This window comes from Gopherus flavomarginatus, chromosome 1 (assembly GCF_025201925.1).
Source record: "Gopherus flavomarginatus isolate rGopFla2 chromosome 1, rGopFla2.mat.asm, whole genome shotgun sequence".
NCBI classification, from domain to species: domain Eukaryota; kingdom Metazoa; phylum Chordata; order Testudines; family Testudinidae; genus Gopherus; species Gopherus flavomarginatus.
Window position 1 is genome coordinate 69,996,521 of NC_066617.1, and position 17,884 is coordinate 70,014,404.

At 41.2% G+C, this 17,884-nt stretch overlaps 1 protein-coding gene across 3 annotated transcripts in view; it reads left to right on the plus strand.

Moving 5' to 3' along the window:
• The window catches only part of RAB3IP (RAB3A interacting protein), a 49,057-nt gene that overhangs the window by 26,072 nt on the left and 5,101 nt on the right, over window positions 1-17,884 (plus strand). For all 3 annotated transcript variants that reach the window (XM_050935546.1, XM_050935547.1, XM_050935545.1), the window contains exons 5-10: window positions 1,528-1,605; window positions 2,011-2,214; window positions 5,932-6,060; window positions 9,992-10,104; window positions 12,407-12,506; window positions 12,608-12,677. In XM_050935546.1, coding sequence (XP_050791503.1) covers window positions 1,528-1,605; window positions 2,011-2,214; window positions 5,932-6,060; window positions 9,992-10,104; window positions 12,407-12,506; window positions 12,608-12,677 — 694 coding nt within the window. The remainder of the gene's footprint in view (window positions 1-1,527; window positions 1,606-2,010; window positions 2,215-5,931; window positions 6,061-9,991; window positions 10,105-12,406; window positions 12,507-12,607; window positions 12,678-17,884) is intronic.

The following is a 17,884-nucleotide window of genomic DNA, read 5'->3' on the forward strand; positions in this document are numbered from 1 at the left end:
AGTCTAAATCTTTTTGACTTCTGTAAAATTACAGGAAATGGCACTGAGATTCAACCCAGAGATTCAGTGTGGGTTACCCCGACAGCTCTATCTTCTCCCTGCAGGGCTGGGTGGGATCTGACTGGTGCTCCAAATGGCTGCGGGTTTTGTAACTCTGACAGAACTCACTACTGATTGATTTGCCACCTTGTCTGGGAATGTTTCCATATCAACTCAGAGCGAGTAGAAACAGCAGCTGTAATTACAGCAGTGAGTGTGTTTGGCTGAACACCATGATGTAAGAAAAATAAATGGGGGTTACCTTAGTGTATCTCAGTGCAGGATCCAGGATTTATTTTGTATAGTTAGATGTGTGTGTTACATCCCAAATATTTAAATTGTAATAATATGACAAAACTTAGTTTGTGAGATGCATCCCTGCTTGGAAATGTTATGGTCAATGTTAAATCTACCTGTACAGATGGTATAAATGTGTGTGTTCTTATTCCTGCATGTATCTGTTGTGATTTAAGGTAATCTTTTAAACTCATAATCTAGAGCTCTCACGTAAGCCAAGGGGAGCTAAGTCATTCTTGCTTTAATGATGTATTATGTTTTTCCTTTATTTATATAGCATCCAAAAATGTGCTAGGCGCTCTACAGGTATAAGCTAGGTCCGTGTCCCAAATAATTTATAGTCTAAATCCTTTGTGTTGATTTTCCATGGCACCAGTCAGTCACAGCAGTTTACCCATGTGCAATAAATTGCTGAATCAAGGCTTAAATAGAGGTATCGTACAGACAAAACGATGGAAGGAATAGAGGAGAAGGATGTGGGTTTTTGTTTTTTTGGTAAATCTTAACCCCTTAGCTCTCTTCTATTTTCCTTTATTAGCAGAATCTTGCTTCTTTACCTGGATTGTTTTTAACACGTTTGTATTTAAATTTTTAAAATGTAATTTATTAATCGCTAGCCTAATATATTTTTGTTTGTTTTTTGCATTCCCAATTTCCTGTTTAATTTATTAGACTTCATATATTCATTCAATGAGCCTTCTTCATGCGCAAATTAAGATTATTGAGGTTGGTTCTGCTGGCAGCAGGAGAGCAGAAGCAGGCGCCTTTGAGTTTGAAAGTGTGCCCATGTTGCTTCTCTTGTTGTGGTTGTCTCTTTCTCAAGAGAGGAGGGGGTCTTCAGTTGGCAGCCACCAGAGCTTGATTGGAGTTTGGAGGTCCTCCCAGGTATAGTGCTTAGGGATTGGCTGCTAGGGATTTCAGTTGCCCAGTGTCTGGTCAGGGCAATGATATAGGGGCCAGCTGATCCCCTTTGTTATGCCATTACGGAAGTAATAGGTTTGTAGATATTTTGAGTTAACTATTTTATTTCAATTCCATGAGACATTATAAATCTTGCTCTTTTTATATGTAATCTTCATGAAGAAATGGGGTATTATGTCATTTATTTTTAAAGTTGATGTTTTTTCCTGGATTTTGTGGGGTGTCTATTTTATGTGAAACATGTACACTACAAAAACATTTGTTTTATAGGAAGCACACAAAATGGTGAGAGAAGCTAATGTCAAACAAGCTACTGCAGAAAAACAATTAAAAGAAGCACAGGGAAAGGTGAGTTTGAAAAAAACTTATTTTCTGTGCATTTTATTATAGTGTTTAAATCCAGAATTGTTCATGGGTGAAAAATGTAAAGAGGATCCTCACTTGTATAAACCTATGCTAATTATTGAATTGTTCTGTGCCATCTACATATACTATCTGTAAATGCTGTAGGGCTTGTCATTGGATTTTTCCAGCACATTGTTGAATAGTTGGCAGTGGACACAGCAAAACAGCAGTGCTACTGCATATGGTGCTCTAAAAGTGTACATATTGCTGTTCTTTATGCAAATCAAGACAATTACATTCAGTATCCATATTTTAAAAGTATCTAACAGTATTGCCAATTAACATTTATACCATGCCATAATGTGTGCCTAGGCTGCAAGTACTTAATTGTATTTTCTCATTTTCAAGATTGATGTCCTTCAGGCTGAAGTAGCAGCGTTGAAAACACTAGTACTGTCCACTTCACCAACATCGCCAACTAAGGAGCTTCAGTCTAGTGGAAAAGCTCCATTTAAAAAAGGACATGCAAGAAACAAGAGTACAAGTAGTGCTATCGGTGGCAGTCATCAAGACCTCACTGCAGTGCAGCCAATTGTGAAAGACTGCAAAGAGGTAACAGTTCAAAGATTGTGTTCTTTTTGGCTAGTGGGATGTTCATTAATGTTTACTGAATTAAAAGCAATTTTATTTTCATTCCCTATAAAATTGTGTGTGGTTATGCTTGTGTTTGTAAAATCTTCATGTAGCACTGATTGCTTTGAGAGATTTTTCTGTTAACTTCCGTTTCATCTTGGAGTTCCATATCAATAGCTGGTGAATTTCTGAATCTTCCTGTTTACCTTTAAATGCTTTCTTTGGGGAGAAGACTCTAAATATTTGAAATATTTTGAAAGATAGTTACCTCTAGTATTTTCTGCAAGAGTTTTTCGACTGTCAGCTTTTTTTGTTATACATTTGAAAATGTATGGGACTTGGTTATTTTCAGGCCTTTCTGCACCATTGGGCATAGAACTGGGGACAGTCAGACTAACACAAGGTAAAGTCAAACTATAACTCTGAAATCTAGTTAATCTAAAAAAAAAGAGTTGAAAGTAGTTTCCTATACCTGCTTCTTAGTCTACTTGCCAATTTTAATTGTTTTGCAATTACTATAAAAATGTTTTTCTTTCCCTTGTTGCTGTGCAAAGGAAAGAAACACTAAGGAAACTGACTGTATAGAGGAAATCAGGAAACTTACTGTATACAAAATGCTGTTATTGCACCAGTATATTTTTAAATCGCTGTAGTAATATTCTCTAATCTTTCATATATTAGTAATCTTAGGTGCTGTTTGTAAAAATGGAAAAAATATTCAAACAGAAATGTAAATTAAATTGATTGGATCCCTTTTAAAATTTTGTTCCATTATAATTCACTGCTGACCTGATGAGCGAAAGAGTGGGGATAGAAGAGAGAGACACATTCAGCACCTAGAAAGGAAACGAATAAGGCACTAAAAGTACAAAGCAGAAAGCCAAATAAAAAGAACCAAGTCAGGAGCAATAATGTTGACTTGAAAAGCACTCGCGGTTTCTTTTAAATATTGGATGAGGAGGGAAACTGAGCAAAATACAAAAAATAAATGCAGTGTAAATAATGACTGTTAGATTTTAAAAGTTTGAGTAAACACACACACACAAATTATGCTTTTTTTTAAGCGCCTCCACCGCGCCCCCCCTCCCGCCCCGTGTGACTCTTTAAAGTATTAATAAACCATTCGTTTTCTCATACCTGAGAATTTTTCTTTTGATTGAGGCTATGGGAAATGTTTCTTTAGGGAACAGAATACACTTACTGGGTTTCATTCGCACAATCAGATTGGTGGCTTAGCAACAAGGGTATTTACAACCTGGTTTAATTGAGATAGCTGGCTTTGATTATATTTAGGTGAAAGTCTAGTAGAAAATAAATTGGCTTGCCTAAATTCTGTTTGTTTTTTTTTTTTTAAATGGATTACAGGAAATGGTAAAATGGTTAAAGATCAAGGAAAACTCGGACACAAATGGATAGACTAGAATAGTGTACAAGAGGTTAATATACATAAACTAATCTTTTGAGTTTAGTCAATCAGGATTGTTCTAATGTGAATTATTTTTCCTCTGCAATGCCTCATTTACATAGAATATTTTAAAATAAGGTTTAAATTGAGGTTTAATAACCATATTTGCTTTCTAACAAGCATACTATAAAATAAGCATCATTAAATTCTCAGTTGGGTGTGTCTGCTTGTCGAACATTACTTTTCTCTAGAACACCCACCGTATTCATATTTTCTGAACTCTTGCTCACTCCATCTCACTAAAACAACAGCTTCTCTGCTTTCACAGTCCCTAATTGTGAGGTGGCCCAGAAAGTACAGCATTGGGCTTCTCTTCTTTTTCTCTGTTTCCAACTGTTCCTGTTTTCAGTCCCCTTCAAGTTTGTCAGTGAGGTTTGGTTTTCTTTTCTCAATCAATAACTGTCATCTGCCATCCTGTAGATGGCCACATCTTCCCCATCTCTTATTTATTTAAATAGCTTTCATCCTTCCTCACCTCACAATCCTCGACCCTCTTCAGCTTTCATGCTTTTAACCTACCAATCCAGCTCTTTACCTCCTGCTTCACATACACTGCTACCTCGATATAACGCCACCCAATATAACACGGTAAAGCAGTGTTCCGGGGGGGCGGGGCTGCACACTCTGGTGGATCAAAGCAAGTTCAATATAACACGGTTTCTCCTATAATGCAGTAAGATTTTTTGGCTCCCAAGGACAGCGCTATATCGAGGTAGAGGTGTACCTCCTCATTTGACCTTTGACTATGGATTAATTTACAGACAAAACCAAGACCATTCCCTTAATCTTCGTTTATATTATGACAGTAGTGTGCAAGGGCCCTATGGAGCTAGGCACTACACCAACCAATAGGAAGACATGGTTCTGGCCCCAAAGAGTTTACAATCTAATATGATGACACAAGTGAGTGTAACAAACAGTAGGAGGGAAAGGGGATGAGGGTAATGGTAATAAGATCACGAGGTTAATTTGGCTAGCTAGTGACATCTTCATAACTTCAAATCTAAAAGTGTTTTTTTCTTTTCAAATAGAAGTAAGTAGATAGACATCATCGGTCCTCACTGGAACTCTGTGTATCTTTTTTAATTTCATTTTTCTGTAGGCATGTGTGGCTCTTGAAGGGTTTGTGAGGAGAAGGTAGTAGCTTGTGAATCAGTTCAGGGAGGGTATTCTGTGTGTTAGGGAAGACTGGTTTGTAGGACAAAAGGACAAGTGGGTGATCCATCCTCAACATCCAATTTATTTGTTTCGCTGCTTCTTCTGTCTCCTTTAGTGCTCCTGCCTGTCTATAAAATACCATTCCAATCCCACTTCATCAAGACACTATCTTTCTCATTCGGAGCTCTCATAAGCATGTGCTCCATCAGTTCCACCAAGAAGTGAATTAATAATAAAAACTACACCAGCTCCCACCCTTTCCCCAAAATCTGATCAATTATTTCCCCCTCACGCTTTCCCCATGCACCTTGTCTCCTCTCCCCTCAAAATCAGCCACTAACATGATCTCATATGGTTTGGCTCCATGCTCCAGTAATGCTGTGTGGTACCTGTGAAATCATAGCATGAGATATGCCTAGCAAAGTGAGTGAGAGAGTGGAGGTTTTGAACTGTGAAAGACCTCAAATTAAGAATAACAGTGAGTTTAAAATGATAGGCTGAATTCTTCTTCTCTTACATTAAATTCTTTAGATATACAAAGGTATTTTTTATTTACTTTGCTTTTAAATATAACAACACACCACTTAGGGTTGGTCGCCTTACAAATTTTTCAAATTCAGAAAACAAGCAGTGGACAGACTGAAAGATGTAACAGATACACGGATGTAAAGGAATTAGTAACTTCTTCCAGTTAAACAGTTGATCTTGTGTTGCCAAGGGTATCCTGACTTCAAGACTTCAATGACTTGCCAATTTCCTCTCTCGTCTCATTTTTTAATATTTCAGTGCCCTAATACTGCAGTAAGTTCAAGGTACATGAAACAATACAACTTAAATTGCTTATTTTTGTATACTTAAGTAAAGTAGAGATTTAAAAATAAAGTATGGTTAATGTGCAGGTGCTGGAGCTTTAGAATAATGTGTAATAATGGTATTGGTTCTAATGCTTTTTGATTGAAATGCAGGTATTATAAACTGTTCAGTTTTAGCACAATTGCTGTAATCCATAAAATTTGTCACTAGATTATAACTTTTTTTGTTTTAAAAAGTATCTTTCTGGATTTGTTTGTTAGGCTGACTTATCTCTGTATAATGAATTCAGATCCTGGAAGGATGAGCCGACTATGGACAGAACATGCCCTTTCTTAGATAAAATCTATCAAGAAGATATCTTCCCATGTTTAACCTTCTCAAAAAGTGAGGTAATGTATTTATTCTGTCTAAATGTTGATGCTGGCTTTGTGTAATGTACATAGGTACTTATGGAATAGTTGTTTGCACATGTTTACTCAGTTCCTGAAGGCTGTAAAAATTTTTTCTTCACATAATTACATATTATTTAACTATTTGCCTCATTATAAAAAAAATTGCACTAGTCAAAATTAAGGGCTGAAGCCTAACTTAGAGTGGTGAGATGTTGTACAGCCGTGGTCACCAGCCGGTAGATCGTGATTGTCTGGTCGGTCCTGGAGCCTCTGACAGTCAGTCACAATCTCCAGTCGCTAAAAGTTGAACAATGTAGTGGGGCTAAGGCAGGCTTCCTGTGGCGGCATGGAAAGGGATCTCCACGCACTGCTCTTGTGTGCAGGCATCGCCTTTGTAGCTCCCATTAGCTGGGAATGGGGAACTGTGGCTAATGGGAGCTGTGGGGGCGGTGCCTGCAGAGAAAGTCAGCGTGCAGAGCCATTCCCCTGCCACAAGCACTGCAGGATGTGCTGGCTGCTTCCAGGAGCCTGCCTTAGCACTGCTGCACTAGCACCCAAGGTAAGCACCACCCCGCGGGAGCCCGCATCCGTGAGCCCACTCCCAGAACCTGCACCCCAGCCCCCAGTCCTGAGCCTCCTCCTGGAGCCAACACCCCAGACCCCCTCCTACACCCCGAATCCCTGTCCCAGCGCTGAGGCTTCTCTCGGAGCTAGCACCCCATACCCCTTCCTGCATCCCAGCACTCTGCCCCAGCCTAGAGCCGCCTCCTGCACCCCAACTCCCTCCCCAGAGCCCACACACCCTCCTGCACCACAAAATTCTCCCCCCTACCCAGAGCCACCTCCTGCTCCCAAACTCTCTCCCAGAGCTTGCATCCCTCACCCCCTCCTGTGCCCTGCCCCAGGCTCAGCTCAGAGCTCCCTCCCACATTCTGAACCTCTCCGCCCTAGCCCAGAGCCCGCACCCCCTCCCACATCCCAAGCCCCTCCCCCAGCCCAGTGAAAGTGAGTGAAGGTGGGGGAAAGTGAGCAGTAGAGGGAGAGGGGTGGAGTGAGCAGGGTGGAGCCTCGGAGAAGGGGCAGGGTAGATCCTGGTTTGCACTTCAATTCAAAAAGTGATCTTGCGTGTAAAAAGGTTGGAGACCACTATTGTTCAGAGTCCCCCTTCCCTACCACTGTCACCTTATCCAATACTAACTTGCAGTTCTCTTGCTATTCCAGACATTACTCTTTCAAGTAGAGACTCTCATTCTTCCCTCCCTCCTTCACACTCTAATGTCCTCAGGAGTTTGGGGATTGTGTAGTATCTTATCTTACCTTTCACTATCTCTCTTACTTCTGCCTTTATGTAGATTGCCAGAAAGGCCACAGTACCCTTTACTTAGCAGACACATGTCTCTTCCTCTCCCAGTCTGTCAGAGCAGCAAATAAAGTAAGGCTTTGGAGCAGGTAACCAGGGCTATGGTGCATTCTACTTTCTTTGAGGAGGGAACCTTAGACAGAAGGGCTAAGGTCAGAGAAAGGTGAAAGAGTTGGGAACATAATTGATTTTGCATTAAAACAGTTGTGTGAATTTCACCTTCGTTGATTTTTTTTCTACACTTTGAATTTTCATTTTCTGTAAATTTTTCATTTCTGCTGTAAATATTTTCCTAGCCTGTCGCTTTGATCATGTCATTCCTTCACTAGCATCCTCTTCTGTATCATATCAAACCTAACCTACTTGTCAGTACTTTCAAAGCCCTTCATGGCCTATCCCCACCCTATCATTCACTACCAAGCTGTAGATACTTACCTCTGATTGGCCTATGATGCCAACCTCCATAGCTCATTTGTTCAATTTTCAAACAAGCACTTCTGTGCTTTCTCCAATCCTGCCCCATATGCTTGGGTTGTGCTCCCCGTAAACGTGTGTAAAGCCATTTTACTGTTCTTGTTCAAAACATTCCTTAAAATGATCCACTATGGTGATACCTATACTTGAAAATGGCTAGGCTAGGCTGCTGTTGTGCTGCCACAGCATACCATGCTGACCAATATTGTCTTGTTTCCTTGTATTTCCTGTTGGTTGGTCTGTATTCGTCTGTTATCTCCTGTCTTATGCCTAGTTTGTAAGCTTTGTCAAGGCACTGTCTTTTTTGTGCTGTGTTTGTACTGCAGTGGGGGCCTGGTCCATGGCTGGAGCTCCTAGGCACTATGATGATTTAAATAAGTAGAGAAGTTACCTTTTTTATCATGCAAACCATTTTTATTTTTCATCCACCAGATAATCTGTGTAGAACTGATAGCATGCTCCTCCCTTCTGTCAAACTGGGCTTTGCAGATCATGGCCAGATATATTTTCTCCGGTTTCTGCCTATTTAACTTATTCCATCTAGAAGCCCCTAATACAGTTTAATTACAAATACTGTTAGTTGATTCACTGGACAGAGGAGACTGTACAAGAATAAAATATGCAATCCCTCCTGTCCCAAGCCTTTTCTATCAATTTTATAGAAAGATGGAGACACAAATAGTTCCAAATGAGTGTGGTGAGATCCAGAGTTTAAAAAGAGAGAAAAAGAAAAAAAGGGTAATAATTCTCATGTTTTCAAGTAGCAGAGGTATTTCTGCTTTGGAAATTTGTATGTTGTACAGTGAAGACATAAAAGGGACATTCATTTTGATTCCTATCCTCCTCCTTCTCCTCTCACCCAAAGAAAGAAACACAATATTTAATAGTAAATTGTAAATGAGATCAAGGCCTCGGGTGGGACAAAAGGGATGGAAAGCTGTTGTAGCCGGTAAGCAGCCAGTTGTGTGTTTGCTGTCATGGGGAAATTTAAGGCTGGTTCTGTGCATAAATTACACTGTACATGGAGTGACCCACTTTTATTTTCCTTTAAGTATAACCAGAATAACTGAATGTATAAACTAAATGGCAACTAGATTAAGTTGTGATGTCTGCTTATTTGATTGATTGAAAATTGCACATACTTGAATAGTTCATGTTGTAAAAATTCTTGCCTGTATAAATATACTGTGAACGTGAACTATTTTATTCCTTTCTTGGGGGAGGGGCAAACAAGGAATATTCTATTTAAACTAATTTAATACTGTATTCTGTGCGTTGATTTCTAAGATACCCAAAGCAGAATAACTATATATACACGGTAGCAAAGAACATTGATACAGAGCAGTTTTAATAATACAATTAGGAGTTTAGTGGAAACCATTGAAGAATAATCCTTTAATGGACTGTATTAGCCAAATAGAACTGTTGTGTCTATTTAAACAATCATGTGGGCTGAGATTGAGTCACATGCAGTTTAGTTAGCATATCTCCAATATGTAAAAGCACTTTAAAACAATGAATCAGGAAAATGAGTTAGGGAAAGAGGTATTTTAATTTCTGCTTTATTATGTTTCCAGAGGAAAATATAACCAAGCTTGCTTTGGCAGCATTGATAATCTGTTGTTTTTTTTAGATATTCTATACATTAATCAGTTTTATTCCTTCCTGATAATCTTTTAAATAATAGTTGGCTTTAAAAAAACGTAGAGTCAATGTCCAGATACTTGGACCGAAACACTCCTTGCTTAAAAGAATGTTTGATTTCAGCTGAAGAATAATTTCACTATTAGTCAATGTTTGAAAAGAAAACAAACTAGACCTTCTATTTTGGTTGTTCTAAATGCAGTTACCTCACAGCTTGGAGTTCAGGGTTATTTGGAAAGGAGCCTAGGAGTTAGGACCTTTTGGTTTTATTTACATTGACATACAGGGCAAATTCTTAACCCACCTGTCATTCAGTTTACCTGTCTGGGTAGCTGAATTTGCATGTATAGACTTTGCTTTGATTAAATTATATTTATATACATGTAAACCTCATATTACTTGGATAATGCCAAACTGCTTCTAATTAGTTTCTTTGCTATGCTTTTGTAGTTGGCTTCAGCTGTTCTGGAGGCTGTTGAAAACAACACCCTGAGCATTGAACCAGTTGGCCTGCAGCCTGTTCGATTTGTGAAAGCTTCTGCAGTTGAATGTGGGGGACCAAAGTATGTTAAACCAAATACTTCAGTCATATGAGAGGCACAATATTTTTCATCTGGCTTTTGATGGAACTGTTGTAACTGTTACATGAGCCTAGTAAATTGGATTATCTTAACCTTTTGTTTATGGCCTCTGCATCTGGAATATTACAATGCTATGCTGAACTTTGTTAGGGGAAAATAAATGAGGACAGAGACCATCTCTTTGTTCTGTTTGTACAACACCTAACGTAACGGTGTCCTGGTCCATGATTAAGTTTCCTAGGTACTATGGTGATGGTAATAATAATCCCACATGTAAAACACAAGCAGAATAACACTGCAGGAAAAGCCTATAAGAGGAATTTAAGAATCTTTTGGTACTTCACTTAAGTAAGACACATAAGGAAGAGTAATATTTAATTCATTAAAATGATCCAGTCCTTGACTTAAGGCTTCAGTTTTCTCTGCTGCTCTTTTGTGTTCTAAAGCACCATCTACACTTAAACAAAAATACCCCCCCTCCCCCAAGGGCTCTTTCCTGAAGAGTGTTTGATCTAAAATCAGCTAGGTAAGTTACATGCAATAAGTTAAATTGCAAGAGCCTGTGAACGTGAACACCGTGACTACCCCCTGCAACTCCCTTTTGGGTTAGGACCCCCCAATTTCAGAAACACTGGTCTCCCCCAGGAAATCTGTGTAGTATAGGGTAAAAGCAGAGAAGACCAGATTTCATGGTGGGAGACCAGATTTCACAGTCAGACGCGTTTTTCATAACTGTTAATTTGTTGGGGCTCTATTTATTAGTTTTAAATGAATTGTAGTGAATGCTCTTCTCTGTTATGTGACTTGATGTGTTTTATCACCATCACAGGCTATCTCCTATTTCCATCAATGGAATACATGTCACAGTGGTTTATCTTTGTCCCAAAGCATTGGTTTGCGCTTCTAAATTATTTTTAGTATATTAAAAGGACTTGTATAACCATAAGAACATAGCAGGAGAAATTTTCTAGCTTTTGAAATCTTTCCTCCTTTCACCAAAAGCTTTGCCAAAATTGAGATCAGCTAGTCTGAACACTGAATGTATACTTTTTAGATTAACACAACAGAATATTTTAGCTATTATGCTTTTAGTTGGTTTTGTTTCATTTTTTAAGAGTGTGGTTCTTCTACTTCCTGATTTTGGATAATGTAGAATGGAAGGGAGAAGAGCAAAAAACTTCTCAAGTCCACTACTCACCTTGCCATAGGAACCTAATTTACCTGTGAGATGTGCAGTTACTATGCTGGTAGATGCTGCAGAAAAACCTAAAACTTTTTTTTCTAGTTTTTAGATCTCTCTCTCTCTCTCTCTCTCTCTCTCTCTCTCTCTCTATGTATGTATGTATATATATATATATATAATCTCAAGCTTTTATTGTAACAGTTTTTTCCATCAGATAAAGCTGAAGATGAATTATTCCAAATTGTAAATAACCCCTTTTCTGCTGCTAAGGAATGTAGGTGAAACTCCCTTTAAACTTAGTGCCTTCCCTTAATTGTTTAGCTGGATAACCATTGGCTAACATGACCCTTCCCCTGGGACTCAATGTGTTATATCTGTCAGCATGCTGATATTCAGATGCACACAAACAGTGGGCGGGGGAGGGGGAATGGACCTGGTCATTTAACCCTAGTTCTCTGTAGAGCAGCCCAAAACATTACTGTCAGGCTTTCACTTCAGTCCCTCTATTCAGGATTTTTATAGTACCTTGACTACAAAGTGCAATATAAACTTCAGCATAAAAGCAAAAATATACATCTTACACAAATGTTTCAGATTTGAGCAGTGTAACAACATAAAAGATCAGTGCTTTAGGACAAATAAATGTAATATCAAGCACAAATCTTTAACTGATTTTTAAATAATTGAGAATTCAAAATATGATAGCATATTCCACAGATGAGGAGCTCTAGTGGACAAATCCTTAACTCATTGTTTCAAGTTACATTCGGCCAACTTGAAATGTAGTGAATGAGGGAATGTATGGCTAAGAATGATCAAGTTTGCTCAGCTTCTGTCTTAAGGGTCTTGAAGTTAAAATTAGTAAAATTTATTGGGGCAGAAATGTAAAAACAGAATAGTCGTTGTAAACCATAATAGTTGACAACGTAGAATAGTAATTGCAAACTACAAATCAAGAGGCTAGAAGGGGAACTTATGCAGCTATTACTACATATTTTTGTTTAAAACAACTAAAATAGCATCTTATGTCCTAAAACTTGCAAGCAGTCGAGTTTCCAAAATGCCATTTAAAGCAAAGTAAGCAAATTTTATATTTTACAGGAAATGTGCACTCAGTGGACAAAGTAAATCATGCAAGCATAGAATCAAGTTAGGGGACTCAAGCAGCTATTACTATATTTCTCCTTTTTGCCGATACAGGGTAAGTATCTACCTTTATCTTGATTTCATTTTGAGCTCACATTGTGTTTCCATGCAAATATGTAATACATGAGAATAACCTTTTATTTTCCATTTGTTTAGATCACTTCTGTGTGTAATTTTTTTACATACATTCGGTATATCCAACAAGGGCTTGTAAAGCAGCAGGATGGTAAGTGAAGAACTGTAGTTTGGTACAGATGTAAATATCCAGTTAAATGGTACATCTGTGTCTAAAACATACCAAATACTCACTTATTAACAGCAATAGTGACATATTACAGAAAACTCCTGTGCTGTTACCTGTATACTAGTCATTACATTTAGGTGTTCTCATACAGTATTTACATGAACAATGGTTGTTCTGTGCTTAGGGTGTAAAAATATGCAAGAGAAGAAGATTGCAATCTCTTAGCCAAATGCAGATAGAAAATATGCTTTTAGCCACTGCTATCAGAACATCATGAAGCAGTCTGCTTAGACCCCCAGTTTACAATGTGGATGATAAACAATGGGTGAATTCTCCAGTAAAGGGAACTGATGATATTGCTGCCATTTCTTCAGGCTGTTTTCCCTGAACTGCCAGCTTCATTCTTGTCTGAACTGAGTTTTGGACAGCTAGCTCTCCATCCAAGCTCCTATCTAGCTTAGTAATTAGGAAAGCAGCTCATCTGAATTATTCAGTTCAAGTAAAATGGATACATTGAACTGGCTATGAAGACACTGCAGCCCACAGTTTAGATTTGTAAAATTTTAGAGAGATATTTTGCAAACTTACTGCTTGTTTGGAGTAGGCTTTGAGCTTCATTTTTTAAGTGCACTAATCTTGCAAAGTTTCATGATTGATTTTTTTTTTTTTAAGTCAGGAGGGAGAGTTATGATTATCTAATCTGACTTGCATAGCATAGATGTCACAAAATATCATCCAGCGATGCTTGCCTCCAGGCCAATAATTTTGATTGAATTAGAGCATATCCCTTCCAACAGTGGCCCCCAAACTGTGTGGCATGCCCCCCTAAAGGGATGTGGAGGAACGTTTAGGGGTGTGTTGTGGGGCCTGGGCCAGCCTCCACAGTTGGTGGGGAGGGGAGCTATATCCAACCCCACTCTGCTTCCAGCCCCAGCCCTGGCAACCAGCTCCCAGCCCTGTCTGTGGGCCCGTTCTCAGCCGTTGGCTCCAACCATGGCCCCAAGTGCTGCAGTGCTGGCCCTTGTCCTGGCCCTGGTGCCCGACTGTGGCTCCCGGGAGTGCGCAGACTAAGTGGGGAGGGGCGCAGACAAAAAAAGTTTGGGGACCACCGCCTTAGAAAGACACACACACTTTATTTAAACACATCTGGTGATGGAGAATGTACTATATCCCTTAGTAAGTTCCAATGATTGATTATCCTCACTTAAAAATTTGCCCTCGCTGTTAAGTTTTGCTAATATGTTTGATGCATGCAACTTTTTTTAAATAAATAAGTAAAATAACATCATGGTTCAGGACTGTCTGCACCTTTTACCCCCTCTGTCTCTGAGTGGACCCCTTCAAGAGAGCGGTCTCTTGCCTTCCCCACTCTCAGGGTGGAATCTTGCAATTCTCCTACCTTCAGACTTGTTCCTGGGGCACAGTGTCAGCTGTGGTTCCTCAGCAGCCTGAGTGGATTTGAGCCCTAGTGATCTTCCTTTTGAGAGCTGTGACTACTGTGAGAATACACAAAACAGCCTGTTCAAAACATAGTAGTGTTTAATCTTAACAGCAGGAATGAGGAATAACATGAAAAAGGGTTTTCAGGACCAGTCTGCATGCATCTGTCTTATCTAAAACCTAAGTAGGTCTAGCTTCAGACACCCCCATCACTGCTCTGCACCCCTGCAGTCTCTTGCCTTACTTTCTCCTGAACTTCAGGGCCTCAAGATTTGTCATCACTCCCAAGTTCTTTGTTTCTCTCTCTCACTTGGAGTCTCCCAGAGGTTTCAAGCTGAAACCTTCCCCACCAGCCAGACTGCTGATCCCAGCATGGTGGAGGTAAAACTTGAGAGGATTTGACACCTGCATTGTCTTTTTAAAATATCAGAAATGTTTGTCTGCTTTCCTGTCTAGGTACAAACTAACCCATACCTAAATTAATCCTTAGTAATCATATAGCAAACACAATAACAATCAAATCCATATATGTAATGTATAATAATCATAAAATATTACAGGCAGCTCCCACAACCTTCACAATCAATTAATTTTCTTTATCAGAGTAAACTTTGCCTTGTGCTTCAGCTGCTAAATGTTCATAGCTAATAATATAGATGCTTTTCAAGAAATTCCCATAATTGCTTGTTTCCATTCTTATCTCTAGAACATCAGTAATGTTGATTGCCACTTCAGTATATTGGCAGCAATGTGTTGGATGTGTAAGTTGTCACTTCTTGTTTACAATGTGACCTGAAAGTGAGAACAGGGGTTCTTGTGGCACTGTTGTAGCAGGCGTTGCAAGATATTTACGTGCCAGATATGCTAAAGATTCATGTCCCTTCATTCAACCACCATTCTTGAGGGCATGTGTCTAGGCTGATGACGGGTTCTGCTCAATAACAATCCAAAGCAGTGTGGACTGACACATGGTTATTTTCATTATCTGAGTCAGATGCCACCAGCAGAAGGTTGATTTTCTTTTTTGGTGGTTCAGGTTCTATAGTTTCTGCATTGGACTGTTGCTCTTGTAAGACTTATGAAAGCAAGCTCCACACCTCATCCCTCAGATTTTGGAAGGGATTTTATTTTCTTAAACCTTGGGTTGAGTACTGTAGCTATCTTTAGAAATATCGCATTATTACCTTCTTTGCGTTTTGTGAACTCTGCTGTGAAAGTGTTCTTAAAATGAACAACGTGCTGAGTCATCATACGAGACTGCTATAACATGAAATATATGGCAGAATGCAGGTAAAACGGAGCAGGGGACATACAATTCTCCATCAAGGAGTTCAGTCACAAATTTAATTAATGCATTTTTTTAATGAGTGTCATCAACATGGAAGCATGTTCTCTGGAGTGGTGGACGAAGCATGAAGGGACATACGAACGTTTAGCGTATCTGGCATGTAAATACCTTGCAATGCCAGCTACAAAAGTGCCATGCAAATGCCTGTTCTCACTTTCTGGTAACATTGTAAATAAGAGGAGGGCAGCATTATCTCCTGCAAATGTAAACAAACTTATTTGTCTTAGCGATTGGCTGAGCAAGAAGTAAGACTGAGTGGACTTGAAGGCTCTGAAGTTTTACATTGTTTTGTTTTTGAGTGCAGTTATGTAACCAAAAAAAAAAATCTACATTTGTAAGTTGCACCACTTCAAGTGATTGCTCATGTGTATTCCACAGTAGGTGTGCATGCTCGCCACGTGCACCAGTGCCGGAAGTTTTGTTTCCTTAGCAGTACCCATAGCGGGGGAGCACTGCTGTGACCTCTGGAGTGGCGCCTCTATATCGCGCTATAAGGGGAGCTGCGCACTCCCCCCATCCTCAGTTCTTTCTTGCCGCCAGCAAAGGTAGTCAGAACTTCGTGTTCCAGCATTGCTGCAGCTTCTCTAGTTACCCTTAGTAGTACAGTTCTTCAATAGTTAAATAGTTTCTCCTGTTAGTCTGGGCTCGGGGCATGCCCCAGGCTTCAGTCATGCGACTCCTGTCGCAGTTCTATGCCAAGAAGTGATCTGCACACGCAGTGTCTCTGCTGCTTGGGCGAGACCCACGTAAGTGAGCGCTGTAGGATCTGTAGATCTTTCAAACCACGGACTAAGAAGGAGAGGGACATTAGACTTTATGCTCTCCTAATTGAATCAGCGCTGGCACCGGCACGCCGAATGGATTTGGCACCCGGCACTGCGTCTTCGGTATGGAGCAAAGTCCCCTCCACTATCCGGCTCTTCTCCCCTTCTAAGAAACAAGAGAAGACTCAGCGGCGCCGAGAGAAAGATAGAAGTGAGGCCGGACCCAAGCCCCTGACTTGCGTTGAGCGGAGCAGCACGGTCCTGTCTGCGCGTGCCTTCCCTGCAGAGAGAATGCCGTCGATGCTGGAGGTCGCGCGTGACATTTTAACCCTCCCGGTACCCGGGGCACTGCCTGAGACAGGACCCTAGTCTCAAGGGAAGCCGCCACTGGGAGCGCAACAACTCTCCCCGACGCGGCACAGTCCCTGCTCTGAGGACCGTTCGCCGCCTCCCTTGATGCAGTCTTCCTGCACCTCATGCCAGCTCTCTACCTCGCTTAGGCTGACCGGCTCGCTGCCCATAGGGGAGCCTCGGTGCTTCTCTGCGCCCCGCAACAGGGAACACAGGCACTGGGATAAGCAGCACTGCCACTTCTCCTCTCGTCAAAGATACCGAAGCCAATCCTGATGTCACCTACGTAGATGCTCCGGCTCGAGTTCCTGCTCTACCAGACATCACACACGGGACTCCTCTTGTGATTCACTAGCACCAAAGCGTCATAACTCCGGCCACCGGGGTGAATACAGGAGCAGCACCTCGGACGGGTTCCGATCTTCGTCCTCAAGGTCCAGGTCACGTGGACGGCACCGTTGCAGGCACCATCGCTCCTACAGTACTGTGCGGTTGTCGGCGACCTCCTCATCGGCACCCAGCCGCCTGTTTCCAAGTCGTGCGGCTCAGCGAGAGCAAACTGCACCGCCCGGCACCCAAGTTGGTCAGTGGCACGGGACACCGTGGCAAGGGCAGTGGTGTCAATGGGCACTGTGGCTGCGGATCCCCACCCAGGCGAGACCCCACTCGGTGGCCCAAGCGTCTCAGGCTCCTTCAGCCTCCCCTCCATGACAGAGGGAGAAAACAACATGTCCCGAACTGACGGCACCACGCCTGGACTCTGACCTGGGGATTGACCCACCGGTACCATCCGATGTCCTAGGCTCTGTGACGGTCCCTTCGCTGGTGCCGGAGGATGCCATAGTGGCACTGCTGCCCGTCCCACAAGAGGACTTCAAGGATTACCAAGAGTTCCTCAAGCGGGTGGCGTCTAGTTTCCAGCTCCAGGTTGAGGAGATGGAGCAGCCATCTAACTCCCTTTTTAATGTACTGTTATTCTCGGCACCAGGCCGTGTGGCCCTACCTCTCCACCAAGGGGTAGCCAATATTTCAACTACCCTGTGGCAAACCACAGCTTCTTTGGCCCCCATCTCCAAGAAAGCAGAGAGGAAATACTTCGTGCCGGCTAAGGGTCACGAATACCTGTACTCCCACCCGGCACCTAACCCCCTGGTGGTAGAGTCAGTAAACCACTGGGGATATCACCGTCAGGCCGCACCCACTCCTAAGGACAAAGATACCAGGAGATTGGACATGTTTGGCAGGAAGGTTTATTCCTTGGCGAGTTTCCAGCTCAGGCTGGCCAA